Here is a 24,124-nt window from a genome sequence, read left to right as displayed (position 1 = left end):
AAAATGTTATTTTTTAATTTTCTGGTGATCGCTTCCTTAGAAGTCCCCGCCTGGAGATCCGAATGGGAGACTAGTTTACCTCCACAATATTTTACCAAGGAAGGTGCCTCCAAATTCATTATGAAAATGCAGAGAATTATATTTTCTTGGAAAAAAAGCAGCTCTAGTTTTCCATTGATTTCAGCTGCGCAGTACTAAGAAGATTGAGTTATGCTGATATGGCTGTTTAAGTCCTACACCCTTAACAACCACTAAAAGAGCTACTGCCCTCTTTTAGGAATCATTCCTCAGTCTGGCTCTCAACAGATAACTCTCCAATATGGTTGTACCTTCGGTCCAGCAACTCTGTATCACTGAGCACTCAAGCTCAATATTATATTCTCTTTAGCAAATTTGTCATTCGTTACTGTGCTTTGTGCTCCCTGAAACCTTCCTCACACCCTCCACTTTGAGAACCACTGAATTAGAGGATTGGGTTAACATAATGCAAGCATTCTTCTATATACAAAGCAGCAGACATAGTAGCCTAGATGTTTCCAATACACCTTATATAGAATTACCAACATTTAAATCTAAAGAGTATTAGTAATATATCAAATAAACATCATCATTATTGTCACTTTTTGCAGTTCGACAAGGATACCGAGAGAAAGCACATGTAAAACGTTTTTCTTACAAATACAGTTTTTACTCTTATACAAAATAGCAATTCAGATTAGACATAAAATTTAATTTAATAACAATTAAATTATTAAAGTTAAATATAATTTCAATTTACTAAAATAAAAACATTTTTAACAACTAATAAAAACTATTATTGAACTACAATAAGATAATCGAAATATCTATAGTTCACTTTATGCAACTATTACATTCATTTTTATTATTTATAAAACAACTACGTTATACCTTATAAATAAATAGAATGTCACTTTCACTCCTGTTCACAAAACTTACCAAACAGCTTCTTGTTTTCAACCAGTCCCAATTGAGACGCACTTTCCATTCGTTTATCAAACACTTACTTTGAATATTCCCAATACCATAATTGCTTTTATCTCAAACTAAAACTCGAACTTGAAAAACTACTCTGCTGGTCCCCAGTAGTATTTATATCTCCTGGCCTGCAAAACATGTAGGCAACCTTCCTTTTGACCTTTCAAGCGTAACAATTTTCATTGCCTGCACATCTTCTATGATTTTCTATAAGTTCTTTTCTAGAAAGAATTCTTTTTTAGCTTCTAGCTTTTATATGCTCTCTCTTTCTTCTTCTAGTAGCATTTCTATCTATTACACGTTATATCAACTACTTAGTATAATAGTAAAAAATGTTTTAATTAAGCATTCAAAATGTTTTCAGGTAATGCCGATTTATACCCGGTGCCACATAAGTAAGCATTAAACCTCCAGCAGGAATCTGAGTGGACGTTTTTTAGTGAAGTTGTTACTACCATATATGCTATGAAGTAATAGGGATGGGCAAAGTTTTCCGTTAGGGAAAGCTAAAACTGTCAACCTCTTGAATTCCTGGGGAAAGCAGTTTGAAAAAACTGCTTTAAGGTGATCAATCCAAAATCACTCAATAGTAATGCACAACTTCCATCCTGGATAAAAAAATAGCCTGTCTACCAAGAAATTTTAGGCAGAATAAGCCTCTATCTGGAGTAGGCCATGAGCTACTTCTAGGCGGAATTTTTTCTGTTGCATTACAGTTCCTCCATGGGTGGATCTCCTTTCTCATTATCTACTCCTTTATTTTATTCTTGATTCCTTTTTCAGTTCCATGTGTAGCACTGTATCAATGACGAAAATGCAAGCTCCGGTAGCTGATGTAGCCTCTGGAGGAATTGGTGGGAGATTCATCTGCTAATTGTATGAAGGCTTTTTCCTAACTGCGATTGCACAAATTTCATGGTTAAAGTGTTTTCCAGGTAAATTCAGGCCTCACAATAATTCATATGTTTGAATTAACATTGATGGATATTCTACTTTAACAAATTTTTTATTTTTATGAATTTATAATCAAAAATAAAATTTCATTTTTTCTAAATATAAAATAACTTGGAAAGAGAAAAGTTAGTTAAGATCTTTATCTTTTCATTGTATCAAAAACACAGATTAATCAAGCAAAATTTTGGGTCAAGTGCATTTTTTTATACATAATTTAATCCAATAATAATAAATACATTTTTATTTTATAAATGTAATTAAGTATTAAAATATTATACATTCTAAAATAAAAAGATAATTAAAATAAAAAACACACATTTACTTACATGTCTTTAATTCCATAATATTCAATAAGAAATTTTCGTAAAGATAAAAGAAGAATAGACACCTCAATTTTCCATAAAAGGAAATGAAAATCAACATTATTGAGCAAGTCTTCATCTTTATTTTCCATGTGATCAACATCTTCATCACAGTCATCATCTTGCTCATCATCAACTATATCCCATTTCTAATAAAAAAAACCCAACATTCAGTAAAAAAATTATCTGTTAGCTTAAATTATCACGAATAACTTTAAAAAACACTTAATTGCATATTTAATCTTTTGTACACTTTGTAGAGGTTGGGTCTCAAGAATTTTTAAAAAAATTTATTTTATAAAAATAAAATTATTCATTTAGAAAAAACTATAATTAAAAGTTGTAATTAAAATCAGTGTCACAATGATTTTTAAGCAATAATCACTAGACACAATTATACATGGCAATTCATTTTTACATTAAAATGCCTTTAAAATCTTAATTCTTTGTTTCCTTGTTATTCCATGTCAAGCTTGTATTTGTTTGCTATTCCCAATAATAAATATAAATGGACTTTTTTTGAACAGGGTTTAACTACAATTTTCTTATAAATATGTTGAAGTTTTAGTTTTTCTGAAAATGAAGTTGAATTGTTATCATGTACCCAAACCAGCAGAAGTGTGGTCATGTATAATAACATTCAACCTAGATTATTTTTTAAACATTTCTAAAGTACCTAAACAGTATTTTGGTTCCTCTTCCTTTTTACTGGCTAGCAATGACCTTCCAAGCTGTGTAAATAATTTTTAAGTATCTGCTGTAAGCAAATAACTTAAACATCTATAAATGAGTTGATTTATCAGATCAGCTATCACGGGTTCTTGACAGCACATGACATTGGAATATTATCGAGAAGTAAAGAGATTAAATGTGAAGAAATATAAATTTATTATTTTTACTATACAGCTGTCTTTTGACATATGTGATTATTTATTGTACGAGAATACTCGTTGAAAGAGCACACGATATCTAAACATGTCAAATTGATTCTGCATTTCTGTACAAATAACACATTAATTAATAAAGAATTGAGCCAACAAATCACTTGGTTTTGTTATTAAACATTTTCAAGTTTTTAATAACCTGATTTGGATGGTAGCTTAGTACTAATCTCTAGTTAGGAGTAAGTTGAAGAGTATGACTTAATAATCTGCTATACTTATCAAAAGAATCTTGTGATGTATGTAGTTTCACAATGTTTGAGTGTTATTGATTATGTGTTATAATCAATTTCCATTATGTATTATAATCCATTCTGTACAGAAGAATTGAGAGGAGAGTGGAAGAAGTGTCAGGAGAAGACCAATTTGGTTTCAGGAAAAGTATATGGGCAAGGGAAGCAATTTTAGTGCTCATATGAATATTAGAAAGAAGATTAAAGAAAAACAAGCCGAAATACTTGGCATTTATAGACTTAGAAAAGACATTCGATAACATAGACTGGAATAAAATATTCAGCATTTTAAAAAGATTAGGGTTCAAGTGCAGAGACAGAAGAATAATTGCTAACATTTACACGAACCAAACAGTAACAGTAATAATTGAAGAACATAAGAAAGAAGTCATAATAAAAAAGGGAGTCCATTAAGGATGTTCCCTATTCCCATTTAATCTTTACATAGAACTAGCAGTTACTGATGTTAAAGAACAGTTTAGATCTGGAGTAACAGTCCAGGGTGAAAAGATAAAGATGCTATGATTTGCTGATGATATAACTGAGAGTAAAAAAGATTTAGAAGAAACAATGAACGGTATGAATAAGTCCTTTGCAAGAACTACAGCATGAAAATAAACAAGAACAAAACAAAAATAATGAAATGTAGTAGATGAGCACTGAATATAAAAATAGGAAGAGAAAAGATTATGGAAGTAGAAGAGTTTTGTTATTTAGGAAGTAGAATTACTAAAGATGGACAAAGCAGGAGCAATATAAAATGCCGGATAGCACAGGAGAAATGAGCCTTCAGTCAGAAATATAGCTTGGTTACATAAAAAATTAATTGAAACACCAGAACATTTTAGAAAGTATTTGTTTGGAGCATAACGTTATATGGCCATAACTTGGATGATCGGAGTAGCTGAGAAGAAAAGATTACAAGCTTTTGAAATGTGGTGCTACAGGAGAATTTTAAAAATCAGATGGGTGGATAGTGATGAATGAAGAGGTGTTGTGGCAAACTGAAGAAAGAAGCATTTGAAAAAATATACTTAAAAGAAAAAACAGACTTATAGGCCACATATTAACGCATCCTGGAATAGTCGCTTTAATATTAGAGGGACTCTAATGCTCCCTTCTTCTTGCCAGCCACTGGTGATGATAGATGTGCTGGGCAAGATACAGGAGCCTGTGATCCAGAACAGAATATCTCAGGCTTGAGTGGAGGAGGGATGGACTTTCGCTAGTCAGTACAGCTTTCACCAGGGAAGATCCACCCTTGATGCTGTGGTGGCAGTGTGTAAGATGGCTGATAGAGCTCCAGGAGGGGTACGGCAAGGAATTTCTGCCCTTGTCACTCTAGACGTGAGGAATGCAGTTAAATGCATTTCACATGTCGCCATAATGCAGGCCTTGGAGGAACATGAAGTGGCTTTGTATTTGCGATGAATGGTTCATTCCTACTTATCAGGACGCAGGCTTCAGTATTGGGTATCAGGAGAAACAGTTATGCGGAACCTACATAGAGGAGAGTTTCAGGGGTTGGTGCTTGGACCAACTCTCTGGAACCTGAGTTACAATGGCGTTCTTCAAGTTGCCCTTCTGCAGGACATAACAATGTTTGGTTATACCGACGACATCGCTTTGGTTGTCAAGGCGAATACAAGAGAGAGGTCATTGACAAAATAAGAGAAGCATATACAATAATAAAAGACTGGATGGCGAAGGTGAAGATTACACTAGCTCCAGATAATACGGAGGTGGTAGTGATCTCCGTGGCTAAGAAGAGACCAATCCTCAAAGTAACATTAGAGAATAGGAGAATAGTGTCGATCGAGGCTGGCAATAAAGCACCTTGGCATGTGGATAGATACCAAATTAAGATTTAGCACACAAGCAATAGAGGCACCTAATAAAGCAGAGGACTGCAAGATTAATAGCGGCCTCCTACCTAATACTGGTGGGCCGACTATACATTGGAGGAAATTATTAACAAGAGTGACAAATGCTACAATGCTGTACGGGGCAGAACTTTGGGCTGATGTAACAAGATTTGCAAAATATCATGGAAGAGTAGAGTCGGTTCATAGACAATGCTGTCTGTCATAGCAGCATATAGAACAGTCTCTAAGGAGGCAGCTGAAGTTCAGGCGGGTGCAATGCCAATAGATTTGGTTATTTTGCAGAAGAGGCTCTAGGAGCAGAGTTCCGTGCTAGGGAATCTTGGAGAGCTGCATCAAACCACTCAAATGACTGAAGACAAAAAAAGAATTTCATCTGCACTGCAGACTTAAGAACTGATTGGTTTTCAATCATCGAGTTATAGATAGGGTGTATTATTATTATTAATTTTTTAATTACTGAATATCATGTTAAATGTTCCATACTTATTGAAACAAATTAATTTTTATATCCCATCCTAAAACCAACAGTTAACCTCTTCACTAGTCAACAGGATGAATTATCCCATTTAAAAAATTATGTTAAAACATTTGTATAAATTCCTTGTTTAACTGTAATCATCTTCCTTGTTTCTTTTCTTATCTCTTATTATTCCTGTGCATCTTCCTTTCCCTTTTTTTTTAATTCTTCTTTTATGAATAACTTAGTTTCTTTTATGTCAGTAAGGCTTAACATGGAGCTATTAGTTTATAACCATACTTTACTTTCACCAATTAAAACTTTTTCAAGAGTGTCATGATGTTTTCATAAGTTACTATGAAAACTGGTAACTTTTGAAAACTGAATAATTCTGAAATAACTAACTGGTAATTCTGGTAACTGTTGAAGGTAACTGGTAATTCTGAAGAATTCAATATTCTTTATAATAGAAGGATGATTAATCAGATGCAGCACATATCATTCAATGACTGGACTGTTAATTGTCAATATGTACATTTATAAATCTTTAATAATTAGTTACTGAAAATGTTGAACATAAAAGTTCCCTTTAACTTTATTCTTTATAAGTAGTTTAATTTTTAGCAGTTACTAAAATTTAACTAAAAAAAATTATTTATTTTTTTTGCCTCCAGGAATCACCATCAGGTATTACTTCAGAGGATGACATATATGAGTGTAAGTGAAGTGTAGTCTTGGACAATCTCAGGTTGACCATTTCTGAGATGTGTGTGTGGTTAATTGAAACCCAACCACCAAAGAACACCGGTATCCATGACCTAGTATTCAAATGTGCATAAAACTGCCTTTACTAGGATTTGAATGTTGGAATGCTCAACTTCAAAATCAGCTGATTTGCAAAGACATATTCACCACTACGAACTGTTGACCTTGGACCATCTTATCTGAATTTCTCAATGATTTTGCAGTTATTATCATAAAACTACTTTATGATTACAAAATTTAAACAATTAGCTATTTTAAGCTAATTGTTGGGCAAATTCTTTGGAAAATTTAAGTTCAAAACAATGAATTTTCAAAATTATATTTATGAGAATATTTACAAATTACTACTGTTACTTCATACTTCATAATAAAAAAAATTTAACACAACTTTTCAGCAATAAATAAACTGCATTAATTTTCTTAGATTTTTGCAATAATTCATCAATTATAGAAAATAGATGTCATTTAACCATATTCTAGGTAGAGAACATTGGAATTATACAAATAATGATGAAACTTTTCAATTTATACTGTTAAAAAAACAAAACAATTTCAAATGAATATGAGGAAAAAAAAATAACTGCCTTAGTCAAATATTTAGAGAAACAAAATGACAATATCCACACCAGGTGAAAAGAAAAAAAATGAATAATAATGGTTTTAACAGTCAACTGATTTCACATCTTTCTTCATCTTTAATAATCTGATCATAATGTCATTACTATATTCTAATTTAATATTTATTAGTAGAAAAAAACACGTAAGAAACTATACCATATAGGAAGAAAACATTATCAGACTGTAAAATACATTACACATTACTGTAAATACATTACACATAACTTACCTTTTTAACATAAGTAAGAAGTGTAGGACCTTGTGAGTTCAAATAAATTTTTTCAATAACATAATGGAGCTCTTCAAAATCATATGGGAAATATGCCAGATTATCAGCAATGTAAGAAAGAAAATATAGGTCCTGAAAAGAATTTAAAAAAAATTGAATTTTTCCTAAAATTTCAGATGATTTTAACATGAAACTGCACAGACTAGACTAGGGCATTCTACATAATTATGCTTAAAACCAAATCTGTACACTTTATTTAAAAAAATGTTATTTCTAAATGAAGGACAACACACAATGTCTTCCACAGTTTGAGTCACAATAATCCATTACACCAGCGTTTCTCAACGTTTAAGTATTTGCAACCCAATTTTCAATTCATAATTTTCATCACATGACCCTCTCATAAGTAACAATATATACAATAATAATGTATTTTCTAAAGCTACATAACCTTAATTGCAAATTTTACAAATTACCAAGAATATCTCAAATTTATTGATACTTGGTAACACCAACCGTTGCATTGACAAAACGAGAATCAATCCTTCTCTATTGCTCTCTGTCTACCATACTGGACATTCTTGCGGCTTCACAATAAGATTTGTCTCAAAAATTCTGGAACGTCTGTGTGACCGTCTGTGCAAATGTGTATAAATGCTATACCTCATTTAATTCTAGCCAGTCTCAGTTGAGTTGATCCTTCTGTCGCTATCGAATCTATGGTGAATATGTATGTTGTAATTTAGATGTTACTTGCAATTCACAATATTAAATATTCAGGTCAGTAGATTTATACACAATCATGGATAAGTTTTTAAGTGGGTTTGAGCGAGCATTAGAAAACAGTGAAGCATCAACAAGTGCACAGATGAGCATGGTTCCGAAAATAAAATCAAGAAAATATTCTCAAGAATACTTCAATTTTGGAAACTTCAACATTTGGAGATGCTTCATAGTGAGTATGTAAGAAACCCCGAGAATTCTTCAAATTAAAATTAAAATCATATGAAAAGCAAACATCATTTTTAAAAAAAACTTTGTGAATGAAAAAGCTTTACTTGCTTCTTACAAATTTTCATATAAAATAGCCATATGTAAAATGCCTTAGACCATTGGTGAAGAGCTTATTTTGCCAGTTGCAATTGGGATTGTAAAAACTACGTTTGTAGATAATTTTTTCAAACAACTGCAGTCCACACCTCTATCAAATGATAATGTTGCCCATTGAATTGGCGATATAGCTGAAGATGTACAGCATCAGTTTTTCAGGAATATGCATGACAAATTGTTTTCAACTCAGCTTGATGAGGCAACATATAGCAATAAAGATGCTCATTTCATTACCTATGTTTGACTTTGTGATGGTATGTTAGCAATAGAAGAACTACTTTTCTGCACATCAATAGAACTCAAAGCAACAGCACTTACATTATTTGCTATCTTAAATTATTTTATAAATGAGGTAAACATACAGTGGAAAAATTGCCTCGGAATATGCACTGATGGTGCTCGTTCAATGTGTGGAAGTTTCCAAAGTAAACAAGCACCTGTGAAACAAAAATCTCCACAGTGTATCTGGACACATTGCATGACCCACAGAGAAGCTCTGCCTACCAAAGAAATGAATCCTGAACTGAATATTGTGCTAACGACGTTGTAACCGTATTAAGTTATATAAAAATGAGACCCCTAAAATCAACAATCTGTTTATGAATTAAGAGATGAAATCACCATTTTTTCTTGAAGAGGAAAACCTATTGGAACAAAGACATTTCAAGATTGTTTATTATGATGGAATTGAGCTACTTTGTGGACGTATGAAATTAAATACCTTGAATCCTTAACTCCACAAAAAAAAATACAGATATATTGGAAACAAGTGATAAAGTTAATGCTTTTTGTAGAAAAATTAAATTATGGAGCAGAAATTTAAAGTAAATAAACCTAGGAAATGTTTGCAAATGTTGATGAATGTGTTAAAAACTTACAATGCTAAAGAGCAACATGTGAAAGTTGTTTTTGTAACCACTGAAAATCATTTACCCATGCTGGCAAGAATTTTAAAAAGTATTTTCTTGCTGAAAACTTGGTAGCAAGTTATGAGTGAGTTACGGATCTATTTCAAATTACTTCTGAAGGGATCTCAACTGCCGAAGAAGAAATCTTCATGGACTTTTCGGCAAGTGGCGAAATCAAAAGACAATTTAGTAATACATCACTCTTTGAATTTTGGGCAGGATGGATGATAAACTTACTACAATGAAAACAAGAGAATTTTGTATACTATTACCATTTTCAACATGCTACCTTTGCAAAACTGGATTTTCTGCTGTGGCTGATTTTGACAAAATTTAGATCTCATCAAAATATAGAAAAATAACTTAGTGTCTATTTCTAATATTAAATCTTCCTTTGAAAAACTTTGCTTTGCAGGACAGACTCAAGGGATTCACTAATAATTATTAAACTTGTTTTAAATTTAGTATTGATAAATTAATTATTAATTACTAGCTGACCCATCTGAGTTTCTTCATTGCTAGATTTGAGTATATACATACATTAAACGAACACAAATGAAAATTTGATAAAACTTTAAAAAACTGAACATTATAAAACCTCACAAAATTTAACCTTTTATTTATTCCCTTTTTTGAATTTCCTTCTTTCTCTTCTTCTCTTTTTTCCTATTTCCTTTCCTTCCTATTTCCTTTTTTCCATTTTTCGCAAAAATATTTCTTTTCATGTAACTAATATATATTTTGAATATGAGCCAAAGCGGAACATAAATATAATTTTTCCAAATATCTTGACCCCTAGTTTGAACCTAGCGAGTCCCAACTAATTCAGAAACCTTTGCAGGCGTGCGCACAACTCACCAAAGCTTCATCACAATTGGATGAATGCTATAGGAATGCATGCGGGACAAACAAACAAACATTCATTTTTATATATATATATATATATATATATATATATAAGATATTGTGTAGTACTGATACAATCCTATTGATAAGTGTATTTTACTAGTGTATTATGTCAGAATGTATTTTGTTTTGCTTTCCTTCCAGTAAATTAATAAATTTTTTTTTTAAATATTTTTTTTCAATGTGCTTGTGTTATTTAGTATTTAGTGTTATCACGCCCCACAGATTGAGAAACATTGCATTAGACTGAAGGGACAAAAAATTGAGAAAACTTACTTTTTCCTTATTCTGCAATAATGCAAGTGTTATCATAAAGAAAATTTCCTTTTTTAAAAACTTTCAAATAAAGCATATCCCAAAATAATTTAAAAAATATTTTCTGTTTATTATTTATTAAGCATATTCACACTGGCTTTAGTCTATTAAATTTCAGAATAATTTTCTGGTTACTAATTTCTAAATGTTCCTAATTTATTCTTGAATGATGAGGCTTTTTTGCCCCTTTCCCCCAGACAGTTTAATAATTTCCCTTTCATTTAGTTTCATTTCTTTTTTTATAGTTTTACTATTTGCCACCAGAATGCATCACCCTTCAGTCCAGCAATCAACCATCATTTTAAATAAAATGTATGACTACAACACATTACTAATTTTTTTATTTTTTACATGCAGAATAAGACTTTTACAGAAATATTTCATCAAGTCTTTTCGCAGCAACATCAGGAAAATACATTAATGTTTTATGACTTTAGACCGATTAATGAAAGCATTGCCATAGATTTGATCCAAGGCAGTTTCAAAGGAAAAATGAAGATAATCATAAAAAAGATAAAGAATGTTTTTACAAATTATACACACAGAAACAACATCTAGAAATTAAAACATCCATATAAATAATTTAAAATTTAACTATAAACTCATGGGATCAATTTCATTGTATAAGAATCTTTATATTCATTTACAGAAAATTAATAATGAAATTCATAGTACTACAATATAGAGAAATTATAAAAATACAATTAAAAAATATTTTTTAAATATTTAAGAATTTTTCCATTACATCTTCGTGAGATGATGCATGACTACATACAAATATTTTACTTGTTTGCCTGGAAAGTTTGCTGCATTATTTGTGTGCAGCTTCTATAAAATGGGTGGCATTATAAAGTAAAAACTGTATAAGATCTAAAATATCATCCAGTTCTGGATTCTGTTTCTAAAAGGAAAAAAATATTTATAGGAGTGTAAGATTTCATATGAAAAATTTTCTTATATCTTCTCAGAAACTATTACCTTCAAAATAAATTTTTAAAAAACAAAATATGTTCCTGCTTTACTAGTACATGGGTACATTGCACTAATAACCTGAGTTTTTATTAACATCTATAATTTTGTACATGATACTTTAAAATACCAAAAAAGAAACTCTTCATCAATAATAATTAATTTATTAAAAAATAAATGGGTAAATATCAACTGTTAAAAGACAGAATTTATACGTTTAAAACTCCATGTAAAGTTAACAGCATGTGAAAATTAAATATAAAAAAAGTCTTTGTGCCTTTTATCTCCTGTATACAGCTATAAATATTACACATTTATTTAAATCAAATCATCTTGGTGAACTGTGTTTGTACTGACATAAAAGTAGTATAATTTTAAACATTTGGGAAGTGAATCATTGTTAACTGTTGTATTTTGCTGTTCTTTACTGTAAAACAATTAATGAAGAATTTAGTTGTGGTCTGTATTGAATTATCCATATTATTATTATTTTTTATTATGCTTTTACGGCCAACATGGGACCACTTAAGTCAATTTTAGTTGGATCTTTTCTGAGAAAAGCGTGTTATTTTACTCTTTCGAGCTGCCCAGTATTTCTTCATCCGTTCAGATCTTGCTTTCTTTTCTTCATCCGTAAACACCCTCTTCGTTGTATTTTGTCGTTTGTCTGTCTTTTGTTTAAATCTAATGCTTTTATCTTTTAGCTTTGTAATTTTTCCAGTTTTATTCTGTAGGTCAGTCAGGGAAATTCCCAATTCTTTCATATCTTCTCTAATTTCTTTGATCCATCCTACTTCTAGCTTTTGGAACCAGAGCTTTTCAATGATATTTCTTGACAGTCTTGTTTCCGGTGTCCTTATGAGATGACCGAAGAAAGAGATTCTTTTTTTCCGCATAGTATCCAGTAACAGGCTCTATTTCTCGATACACCACCTCATTTGGCACAATCCACCATTGGCCTTCTTTTTGGTGTTTTTTATTGATACACGTTCTGACAATTCTCCTCTCTATTTTCAGAATTTTTTCAATTCGGTTTTCCTGAGTGATTTTGAAAAGGGTCTCGCTTCCGTAGGTGACTTCTGGCTGTACTACAGTTTTATAATGTTTAAGTTTTGTTTTAGCAGAAAGGCATTTTTTGTTATATGTTCACAGAGTTAATTTTTGGGATTTAATCATTTTATTTGTCCTGTTTTGCCATGTCACTTTTTCATTTAAATTATAAGTTATTATTTCCCCTAGATATTTAAATTGTTTTACTATTTTAATTTTCTGATTGTTTACCGTAATGTGCTCTATTACCAGAGGATCTATGGCCATTAGTTCAGTTTTTTCGAAAGAGATATGAAGCCCTATCTTTTGTGCTAGGTTTTGAAGGCTCATGATTTGTGTTTTGGCTTCTTGAATATTATTTGCTAAAAGAGCGAGGTCATCTGCAAATCCTAGGCAATTTAGTGTGATGGAGTTTTTCTTAGTAACCATTTTTATATTTTTGGGATTTATTTCATACCATTTTCTCATGACAAATTCGAGGGCGCAGTTAAAAAGGGGTGAGAGGCCGTCTCCTTGCCTCAATCCAGTTTTTATGTAGAAGGGTTGAGAGAGTTCACCTCTGAATTTCACTCTGGACTGGGTATTGGTTAAAGTTAATTTTATCATGTTTACGAGTTTAGGGTGAAGGCCCAGGTTTCTCAGAATATTCAGCATGGATGGTCGGTGTATACAATCATAGGCCCTTTTAAAGTCGACGAAGGTGATTATTAGTTGTTTTTTCAGTCTTTTATATAAGTCCATCATAAGTTTTAGGGATATTATTTGCTCCGGGCAACCTCTCTATGGCCTAAATCCCCCTTGGTATTCCCCAAGTTCCAGTTCAAGTTGGTCTTTGCATCGGTTGTATATGATTCTCGACAGGATTTTGTATGTGCAATCCAGGAGAGATATGCCTCTGTAGTTTTCTGGATTAGTTTTATCCCCTTTTTTATGTAATGGATGGATGAGGGCTGTGGTCCAGTGTTCTGGAAGTTTTTCTTCGTTCCATATTTTCACGAGGCATAGATGTAGGGAAGTTTTGACTGAATAAACTGATGAGTGTTTCCAGAGTTCTGCGAAAAGCTGGTCTTCTCTGCTTGCTTTGTAGTTTTTTATTTCATTTAAGGCTGCGAGAACTTCTTGAATTGTTGGCGGGTTGATATTTACTGGTGAAGTTTTAACTGGAGTTTCAGTGTCAATCTCAAAAAGCCCTGGGGGGTCGTCACAGTTGAGGAGTCTATTGAAGGTTTCTGCCAAAATTTCAGCATTTTCTTTATTGGTGTGGGCCATATTTCCTTTTTTTCCTCTCAGCATAAGGGTGGGTGGTTCATATCTTTGAAGAGCCTGACCAAAAATTTTATAATAGTCTCGGAAATTAGTTTTCTTGGAACTTTCTTCTATTTGCTGAATCAAGTTTTTTTGGGCTTGTCGTTTGGTTCCTCTTATAATTTTCTGAGTTATTTTCCTTTGTTTGGTGAATTCATGGTTAGATTCTTCAGTTTTCTGGGTTTGGTGGTTGATCCAAGCCCGGTGTCGGTCTTTGACTGCTTTGTCACATTCTTCATTCCACCATTGGTGTTTTTTTCTTGGGTTTATAGGGGCTAGTTCTTCAGCTATTTCTTTCAGTTGGGATGTCAGTTATTTTAAATTATTAGTTAATTTGATTTTTTTTGTTGTTTCTTCAAAGATGGCATTGTTTATTAATTTATGTGGATCATAAGCTCTTTTGTTTTTAGGTTGGGATTTTTTCTTTTTATGCGGGGTGAATTTTATTTTAACTTTAATTAAGTAATGGTCCGATCCAGTATCTGTTCCTCTCAAGACTTTTACATTATAAATCTCCTTGTGATAATTCCGGTCCATGCAAACATGATCCAGTTGCCATTCTCCTTTTTTCCAATCTGGGTGTTTCCAAGTTCAATTTGTTTGGTTTTCTCATAAAATAGGTGGATTTTGAGATCATATTATGGTTTCTGCAAAATTCGACAAGTCTTTGGCCGTTCTTGTTAGTTTTCTTTTGGGCAGGCCATTTTCCGATAATATCACAATATCTTCGTCCTTTACCAAGTTGGGCATTAAAGTCCCCTATTAAAATCTTCGTGTGGGTCTTATTTGTGTTGTTTGTAGTTTGGTCAAGAAGTTCCCAGAATTTGTCCATCTCTTCTCTATCTTTTTTAAGATTGTTTTTGTCATTGGTGGGAGCATGGACATTTATTATGGTGTAGAATTTATTGGCTGATTTTAGGGTTAAGGTTGAAATCCTGGGGGAGTAAGACTTAAATTCTACGACTGAATCAATTATTTTAAGATTGATTACAAATCCTGTTCCGAACTGTGGGCAATTCTTCATCACCCGTTTCCTGGGGATTCCTTTGTAAATTCTGTAACCCTGAGATTCAAATGGCTCTCGATCGGTGTTTCTCATTTCTTGAAGTCCTGCTTAGGATGAATATCCTGATTAGGATATTTTGTTTGTCCATTATGTCTGTTAGAGTTTTTAGTTTGCCGGGTTGAGTTAGAGAATTAATGTTGTGAGTGGCAATGTAGTTTATTTGCTTGTGTCTTATCCTCAATTTTGAAGTTGTGTTGTTTTTGGGTGTTTCCAAACGCTCCGATTCATTGTTATCTTTTAAGCAGCTGCCCACCGGATCCGAGTGCAGCCTTCTCTGGTATTTACCAGACGGTGGATTTTTTCTTAAAAGACCTTCCATATTTGACTTTCAAAGGCAAGTCAGCCTTGGGTGGGAATAAATTCCCGAGTTACAACTCTGGATGTGATCCAGAGAGGTGATTCCGATTTAGTTCACCAGTAGAAATCTCCACGTTTCTAACTGGTTATCCAGACGAACCAACATGGAGGCGCAAACCGATTTTTTTAATTGAGATTTTAAGTATGGAGAAAGTTTAAATCGGTTCCGGAATCATTTCGTCCAAATTATCCATATATAATACTGTAAATAAGTATGAATCACATGTTATTTGTAAATACAATTATGTCAATTAATAAAGAAATTCCTTTTTTTAAAGAGGTGGAGGAATCCCATTTACGGGCGCCTAAGCAGTGTCGGGCTTGCTAATAGGTTCCGCCAGTTATAACCAAGGGCATATGTATACCTGTGCACTACTGACTACTAAACCTCCACCCCTGGCTACCCCCTTCCTGGGACTGCTTATAAAAACATTTCATCAGAAGAAGGGGGATTGCCCACACACACACACACACACACACACACATACACACTCATAACAATCCAACAATGTCACACACCATATAAACAACACTACTGGAAGCAACACATACAGCACATAAAATACATACACAGACAACAACAACACACAAGAACCTGCAGAAAACAGGACAAGCTACTATCATCCACAACACCCATGTGTTACACACCCACACAGCCATCAAGACAGAAATCTTAAATAGTCACACCACTTACCAGTAGCCACCATCAGACGCACGAGCAGAGTGTCCCCGGCCTCATTGAATCTAGGCAACCCCCACATGTATGGGGGCCCCCTAGGCACTCAGCCGAGGACTTTCTCGCCCCTGCGCCCTCCGGCATCATTCTCCTCTGCGGGACTCCTCATATAATTGGAGCTTCCTCATGACCGTCCTGACAATTCTTTCCACAGTCTGCTAGTATGCCTCACCTTTTAATAGTACTCGTAGAGTATCTTCAGAAACATGTGCCGAGCATCTCTCTACGCTCTATGGCGAATCACAGACACAGAATGAAAACATGTTGGGGGGGGTTCTCTTTCACCTCATACTCCGGGCAATTTTCAGATTGATCGAGCCTAAATCTATACAAAGACCTGAATCCCCCATGACCAGCCAGGAATTGCGTTAATTCAAAACTCAGCGTGCCATGGGTCCTCCGGTACCACCTCCTAATGTCTCCATTAAGGTGGTGAGTCCACCTATCCTTCATGCTGCAATCCCACCGCTCCTGCCATGTTTGTGCAATCTCTTTTTCTAGTTCTTCAGCAAAACCCATCCTTTCCTCTAATGGGAGTGTTCTCAGAGTTCTGCTATGCCTCATTATCATCACGTCTATAGGTGGGAATCCAGCAATCACCTCAACCGCCTCCCTGGACACTGTCCTATAGGCGGCTGCTACTCTGATGCAACACCTCCTATGGATGGATTCCAATTTACCCCTGTACTTGGCAAATCTAACAATGCCCACCCACAACTCGGTACCATATAGCAGGGCTGAATAGACCGCACCAGTAAGCAATTGCCTCCTATGTTGGGAGGGACCTCTTGTATTCGGGAGTAGGCTAGCAATAAGCCTCCTCGTTTTCTCCGCCTTCTCACAAGATCGGAGTACATGAGTTCTAAATCTTAGTTTGGAGTCAACCCAGATTCCCAAGTACTTTATGGCCACCTGAGATACAATTTCTCTGCTATCAAGGATGAGATATAAAGTTGGCCTCCTTCTGGTGGTAGAGATCACCACTATCTCCATCTTTTCAGGAGCCAACTCAAGTCCAAGGACTTGAGTTGGCCATCCACCACTATTCCTTGTATACGACTCAGTTATTTTGCCTACAGCATCACACCTTATTTCCGCCTCCACTAGCAACACTATATCATCTGCCTAGCCAAATAATGCAACTGTTTGTGGGAGAACAACCTAAAACACTCCATTATAAGCCATGTTTCAGAGGGTCTGTCCAAGGAATGACCCCTGTAACACCCCTCTATCGAGGTTCTTCTTAACATACCCATCATGCAGTCTAAAGATCATCTGATGTCCAATGAGGTAATTTCACACCATCTGTTGCACGTAAGAAGGGACACAAAGGTCCTCCATTGCTCCCATTATTGCTGAGTGGCGAATGCAATTAAACACGTTTCGTACATCAGTGTAACTAGGACACACCATCACCTCTCTTCAAGGCTCTTCCCGCCATGTCGCAGATAGCAGCCACAGCATCATGAGCGGACTTACCCCAGCAAAATCCATATTGATTCGCAGACAGCACACCCTGCTCTTCCAGTACACCAACTATCCTTTGCTAAAGCATATGTTCCAGTACCTTTGTTAGTGCATCAATCATCGCCAGCAACCGGTACGAAGAGGGAAGTGCCAAATACCTCCCCGGTTTAAGAACTAGCACCAGCCGCTGATGCTTCCATCGGCCAAGAAAAACTGTCTCGTTAAGACAGGCGTTGTATGTCTCCAAAAATGCCACTGGCTCAGCTCATGCTGGCACCTTGATAACCATATTAGGCAGGAGATCCGGGCCAGGCACACATATTCGACGATATTCACGTGATCACAGCCTCCAGTTCTGCATTGGTAAACAGCAGTGCAGTCCCAGCCGTACCTCTTACCTCTGGAAGTAATTTGTCCCCCGAGGAGAAGAGCCCATCAACTATGTTCAGCACTTCTTGCATTTACCTCATAACTGTAGCTCTAGGTTTTACTCTTTCTTCACTAGAACTGCATAGGGCCTCCCCCATGGGTCCATCTCCACCTCCTCAATTAATTGAGCCTAACATTTTCTCTTTGACTGTATGATAAACTTAGCAAGCTCTCTCCTCTTTTTCATACACAGCTCAGCGTATATGACTCACTGAATGCAAGTACGTCATTGTCATACGCCTTCTAGCCCAGTGGCATTCTTCTTGCTTCCTTGCTATATCGGCAGTCCACCACTATGCAGGCGGACAACCCCAATGTGGATGTACTTATGTGGGAGAAGGGAGAACTTCGCAGGCTTCTTCAAGACAATTGGCAAGACATGTGGCCTTCTTCTCCACCATAGAGTTCTGATGTACTGCACGTAGGTCAAGCCATTCAGTAAAAACACCAGGGTCAAAGTCCCAGGTGCTCCAGCCTGAGAATGTAGGTGGTCCATCACTACCAGCTCTGGTTGGTGCCAGCGATTGTCATCAAGATCGCTTTATGAATAATCACGTACAGCGAAGAGACGCTCCACTATAATCCTTATTGCTTGTAACAATAGGGTCAGAACAACAAAAAATTACAATAAAAAATCCATCCGTTAACCAAAAATCGTAAAAATTTCAAAACATATCCACTAAACACTCACCTAACAATGCCTATTGTCTGTCTCCAAGAAAAATCCAGAAAACCAGTTAATAATACTATAATGGCAGAGCAGCACAATACACAAATACCTGTACTTGAATTGTTTAATCTAAATTTAATATGAAAAAAATTATTAATAATTTGTCAGCAAAAACAGGCGTATGCCTAGCTACAGTCATTTTATAAAAGATGAATACTGTAGTATATGAAAAAACAATAAACCTGACCATTGAAAATTAAAACCATTGAAATTGAAACTTTTTTTAATTTAAATTCTTTTTTAAATTAAAATTTCTTTTAACTGTAATTAAATCTTACCTTAATATTAATCTGTACTATAATTAAATTATGACCCTAACTAAACACATAATTTCTTATCCACTCAATAAATCAATCTGTTCTAGATAACATAAACTGAGTTACCTTGTATTCCTCTAAATCAGAACTGAATGTTGATATCATACTTTGAAGTAATGTTTTGCGTTGCTGCTTTCCTTTCAGGGTTAGATAAAGTGTTTCATTAGAAGCATGGTATATTTGTTCACATGCATCTAGTACACAGCCCCGGACAGATTGCTCCTTAAGAATCACCTAAAAAAATAAATAAAACCAACCTATATTTGTTTTAACTTTATAATTATGTAACAAACTAACATTCCTGGTGTAACTGTAATGATTTACTTGGTGAAAATACAATAATAACAAATTTACTATAAAATCTCTCTCGCCATTTCTTGTAACAGATATGCTAACGTGAACTTCTGTGACCTGAATATCTGTAATTCAATGTTCATCATTTTGAAACTATTCAATTGAAAGAATCAATTTTTAAATTTATTTTATACAAAAAAATACCTCAACTGTAATACTTCAAAATACAAAAAAACTTCCAAAGTGAAGTAAATTATATTAATAATTTCCCATATGAGAAAAGCACCATTAATCATAAAATAATAAATATGTCAATCAACAAAATGTGTTCTACAGATATGCTTTTCCACTACATTAAGAAATGACATTTAGGGGAATAACTAATATTATATTGAATGCTAACAACACAGAAGGACTCCATTAAGTTATAAAATTTAAAAAAAATCTTCAATTATAAAACATTATTGAATAATAGACTAAAGTAGACAGAAAGATAGAAAACAATTGCACACACTACAGATAATATTATACAAAATATAAACCACCAAAAAGTAGTAATTAGATAAGTTATATTTACCATATTAATTCCACTTTGTGGGATCCTGCATCCTCAGTTGGTATTGAATTCTATAATTACATTAAAACATATTTATAATTTGTAAATTTGTTGAAATTATTTCTTTCAAAAGTTTTTAAAATTATTTTGAACATATACGCAAATTCTGCTGTCCAGTACTGGAATATAATTCCAGCAGAATTTTTAAAAGAAAACAATTTCAGAAAATTGAAAATTATAAATATATGTTAATATATTTATTATCCAGCAACTGGATGCAAATATTGGATACTGCAAAAATTGATACTAGAATTAATATGGTAAATATAACTTATCTAATTAATATGTTCTGGTGGTTTATATTTCATACAATATTAAATTTTATTAAAACACTGGTCAACATGTTAATACATTATTTGATTTTCAAAAAAAAAATTATATTAATAACACTTTAAAAATACTTAAAACTATTCATGCCTTTACTTTTAATACAAAACAATCTCTTCATAATTTTTTTGACAGCAATCACTCCACAGGAAAGATAAGAGCAATAAACTGTTAAAACAGTTATACTTTACCAAAAATTGCTTCTCACATGACCTCAAACAACCATTTTTTTCCTGGGCGCACAACAAAGTGTTGTCATCAGCGGCCAGAACACGAAATTTATATAGCAAACAAATAATATTAAAACAAACAATTAAAAATTAACTTAAAGTCTAAACAAAAGTAATATAAAACAGAATAGATGGAAAATGCCTATGATGTGTGCAGAAAACGAAATAAAACCATAATGAAATATATCATTAAAAGTGAACTTAAAAGGACAAAATTATTATCTAGTATGCTTGAAATGTCAATAATAGATGAAAAAAGATATGAATAATTAAATTTTTAAATCCAAATGCACAGTGTTAAGAAATCATAACACATTCAATAATAGCAATACATTGTTAACATATTTTGAATGTTGGCCCCAAGTTTAAACTTCTGACAAAATGCTGCATAATAGACACAGTCTACAAGGATGTGGTATACCATTAGTTGGTAGTTGCAGCTAGCACAGACAGGTGCATTGGTCTGATTCATGAGTTGTCCATGAGTAAGTTTAGTGTGGCCTATTCACAAACGGCAAATAGTAACTTCTTCTGAATGGTTATTCCTGCATGAGGAGCTTCACGGTGATAGTATTCTTAACTGGACAATGTTTACTGTTGATGGTAGCACTCCATTTAGTTTGCCAGTCATCATGAACCACCCTTTTCAGAAAACAGACAAGATCATTTGAAACATGATTAGTGAAAGGAGGCTGCAAACAGCCCTATTTTGCCACAAGATCAGCGCAGCGCAATCGCTGCCTGAGATTCCAATATGACTACAGATCCAGCAGAACTCACAGTTGTGTTATGCTAAGTCATTTCAGAGATAACAGACTGTATCACAAACAGGGTGTCTGAAGTACAAGTCACTTAATTGCCTGCAAGGCATTCATGGAATCCTACAACTTTTCATAAAAATATAAAACTGAGGAGAAAAAATTGCCCATTGTTCATAACAAGAGTACACATCAGTGTGCATAAACAAACATAACAATAGTTTTTCTCTTCATCTAACAGTTCACTGCACATTTTCTCATACAGTACCTGAAAACAATGTGTGTAATAAATGTTGTTGATTAAAGCAAAAAATTACCTGAACTTTATAAGAAAGAACAATTCCTTGCATGCTTGACATCTGTACTATGGTAGGATCTACCTTTTGCAAAGCTGCAGCAGCTTTAGATCTAAGTGTATCATCAGTTTCAGTGGAAACTGCTATTAAAACTGGAATAACCTGAAAAATATAATACATCAGATTAAGCTTGGAATAGTAAACTAACTCCAAAAAGCACCAATAACTCCACAAATAAACTATAAAACTTTCAATACTGTACTACTTAATCAGTAAGGGACAGAAAATTTAATGGGGTTCTTAATACCTTTTTTTTTATATTACAACAAACAAAACATAATAGTCTTCAAATGCTATCAGTAACCCAGGATTCAAGGTTATCTGAACACAGCTAACTGAAACCAGGATATCCAAAACCAATAATAAAAACTATATTATTAAAAATATCTATAGAAAAAATTTATTAGCAGATGAAAATACAACTTGAATTTGAAACCAAATTCAAAAAAAAAAAAAAAAAAATGAAGGATTTTATAAGAAAGCAACTTTTTAATGCAGATTAAAAAGTTGTAAGATTTAATGCAGATGCATGAGTGTTAAATTTTATATTACTTCTCAAGAAATAAAAAAAAAAAAAAAATTACAAAAATATATTTGATAACATAAAAATTATTTTTTAAAAAAGCTTTTATTTAACTAATATTAGTATTAACATTAATAAAAAAAGGAAATAAATTAGAAGAACCCTCTAAAAAGTAAAAAATAAGAATTAAATCAAATTAAGAATTTTAAACAAAAAAAATGTAGATTAACAAATATAAAAATATACTGAAAAGTAAAAAATAAATTATATAAATATCTATTAAATAACCAATAAATAAATGTAATAATTATTAAATTTTAAAATTAAAAGTAATGAAAATATTTAGTTAAATAAAAGCGTGGTGCAGTTTTTATAATTTATTTAAAACAACACATTTATTTTTTAAATCTTCATTTTCATTTTCAATAACGACACGAGGACGCGGAAAGGTTTGCTGGAACCTCTCCAGTTGAGACTGGCTAGCTACAAGTAACAATCTGGGAAGATGCACCACTTGCTTTCTTTATACATGTTCTCATATCATTGAAGTTCATCTTCGAATTCTGCTTATAATCTAAGCCAAATTGAACGCACTCTTTCCATTAAAAAGTTTCATTTTAATTAATAATGAATTTTTATTTAATGAATTCATAATTACGATTGCAATTATAACGATAATAATTAATAATTTTTCAGATTACCGTCAAAATGTAATAACTTTGTGCAAGATTTCTAAATTTAATTTTTATTTTTAATCTTATTAACCATTAAAGGTCATCTCGGTGCAAATTTGAACCACCAAAGAATTAAAACTTGAGTTATTTTATTACAGATAAATAAAGTATATACATATACTAAACAACCTCAGTAAACAAAAAATATATTTTAAAATACAGCAAAAGTCTATAAATACTTATTCGAAAACATCATTATAAAAACTGTGCTACGCTTTTATTTAACTAAATATTTTCATTACTTTTAATTTTTAAATTTATTTATTTTTTTATTTATTGCTTATTTATTAGATATTTCCAAAAATATGTATACACAAAAATCCTCAAGTATAAAAACAACTTCAAAGAATGCATTACTATTGTATTATATAAATCAAGTGAGCATATGGAGATTCTGTTTTAAAAAACAATGTTCTACAAAAACTCTGTACTTTCGTGTTGAAAATCTTTTACCTGGTATATGTTTGCCAAGAAAAGTGATTTTATTTACTGTCATTCCAACAAAACATCCACAAAATTTTGCAAGCATGGTATTAGTGTCAAATTCTGCCCATTTTTAACCATTAATCACTAGTTAATTTATAACAACATTTTTTTCTGTTTAATGAGATAATTGTGAGTTGTTAAAGCACTCGATTTGATAGAAAATCCCAGAACTTTTAAAAACAATAGATATTAAATAATTATTTATTGGTATATTTAACTTTGGGAGAATATAATTTGAAAATCACAGAAAAATCTGTTTTTTGGAATACTGATTGAAGATGCCATTGATCAAGAAGTTCCAGCTATAGAATTAATAAAAGAAATTAGCTGGATAGCGCATCAATCCAGAGGATGACGATGTACAGCAGTGGTAAATTTCTAACAATGAAGAGCAGAAATTCAATGATCAAGACAAAGTGGATCCCATGTAATGAAGATAAGAAGCAGAAGTGAAAACAGTCATGGATGAAAAGTTCCAGGTAACAGGAGAGGAGGTATTTAATATTTCAGAGGCACAAAATTTCTACTGTACTCTTTAGCAAAATATATTTTACAAAATGGCCAAAATTCAAATTTACCACTTTGAAATCTCTCTCATCCATACTTATACTCACTTCAGGTTTAGTTGCAATTCAAAAAGGTGATAATTAATGCCTTCTAAAGAACTATTAATCTTTTGCAAAAAGCAGGTTCA

The 24,124-nt window shown here is 32.9% G+C and overlaps 1 protein-coding gene across 1 annotated transcript in view; it reads right to left on the bottom strand.

Moving 5' to 3' along the window:
• Positions 1 to 24,124, bottom strand: part of LOC142317769 (nipped-B-like protein scc-2) — a 41,809-nt gene that overhangs the window by 14,259 nt on the left and 3,426 nt on the right. Inside the window, exons 2-5 of the mRNA XM_075354319.1 lie at positions 21,649 to 21,789; positions 19,173 to 19,340; positions 7,442 to 7,573; positions 2,277 to 2,461 (exon numbers count right to left, since the gene is read on the bottom strand). Coding sequence (XP_075210434.1) covers positions 2,277 to 2,461; positions 7,442 to 7,573; positions 19,173 to 19,340; positions 21,649 to 21,789 — 626 coding nt within the window. The remainder of the gene's footprint in view (positions 1 to 2,276; positions 2,462 to 7,441; positions 7,574 to 19,172; positions 19,341 to 21,648; positions 21,790 to 24,124) is intronic.

This window comes from Lycorma delicatula, chromosome 1 (assembly GCF_047948215.1).
Source record: "Lycorma delicatula isolate Av1 chromosome 1, ASM4794821v1, whole genome shotgun sequence".
NCBI classification, from domain to species: Eukaryota; Metazoa; Arthropoda; class Insecta; order Hemiptera; family Fulgoridae; genus Lycorma; species Lycorma delicatula.
The sequence above is the reverse complement of the archived record's forward strand: the minus strand, read 5'-3'. Positions and strand labels throughout refer to the sequence as shown.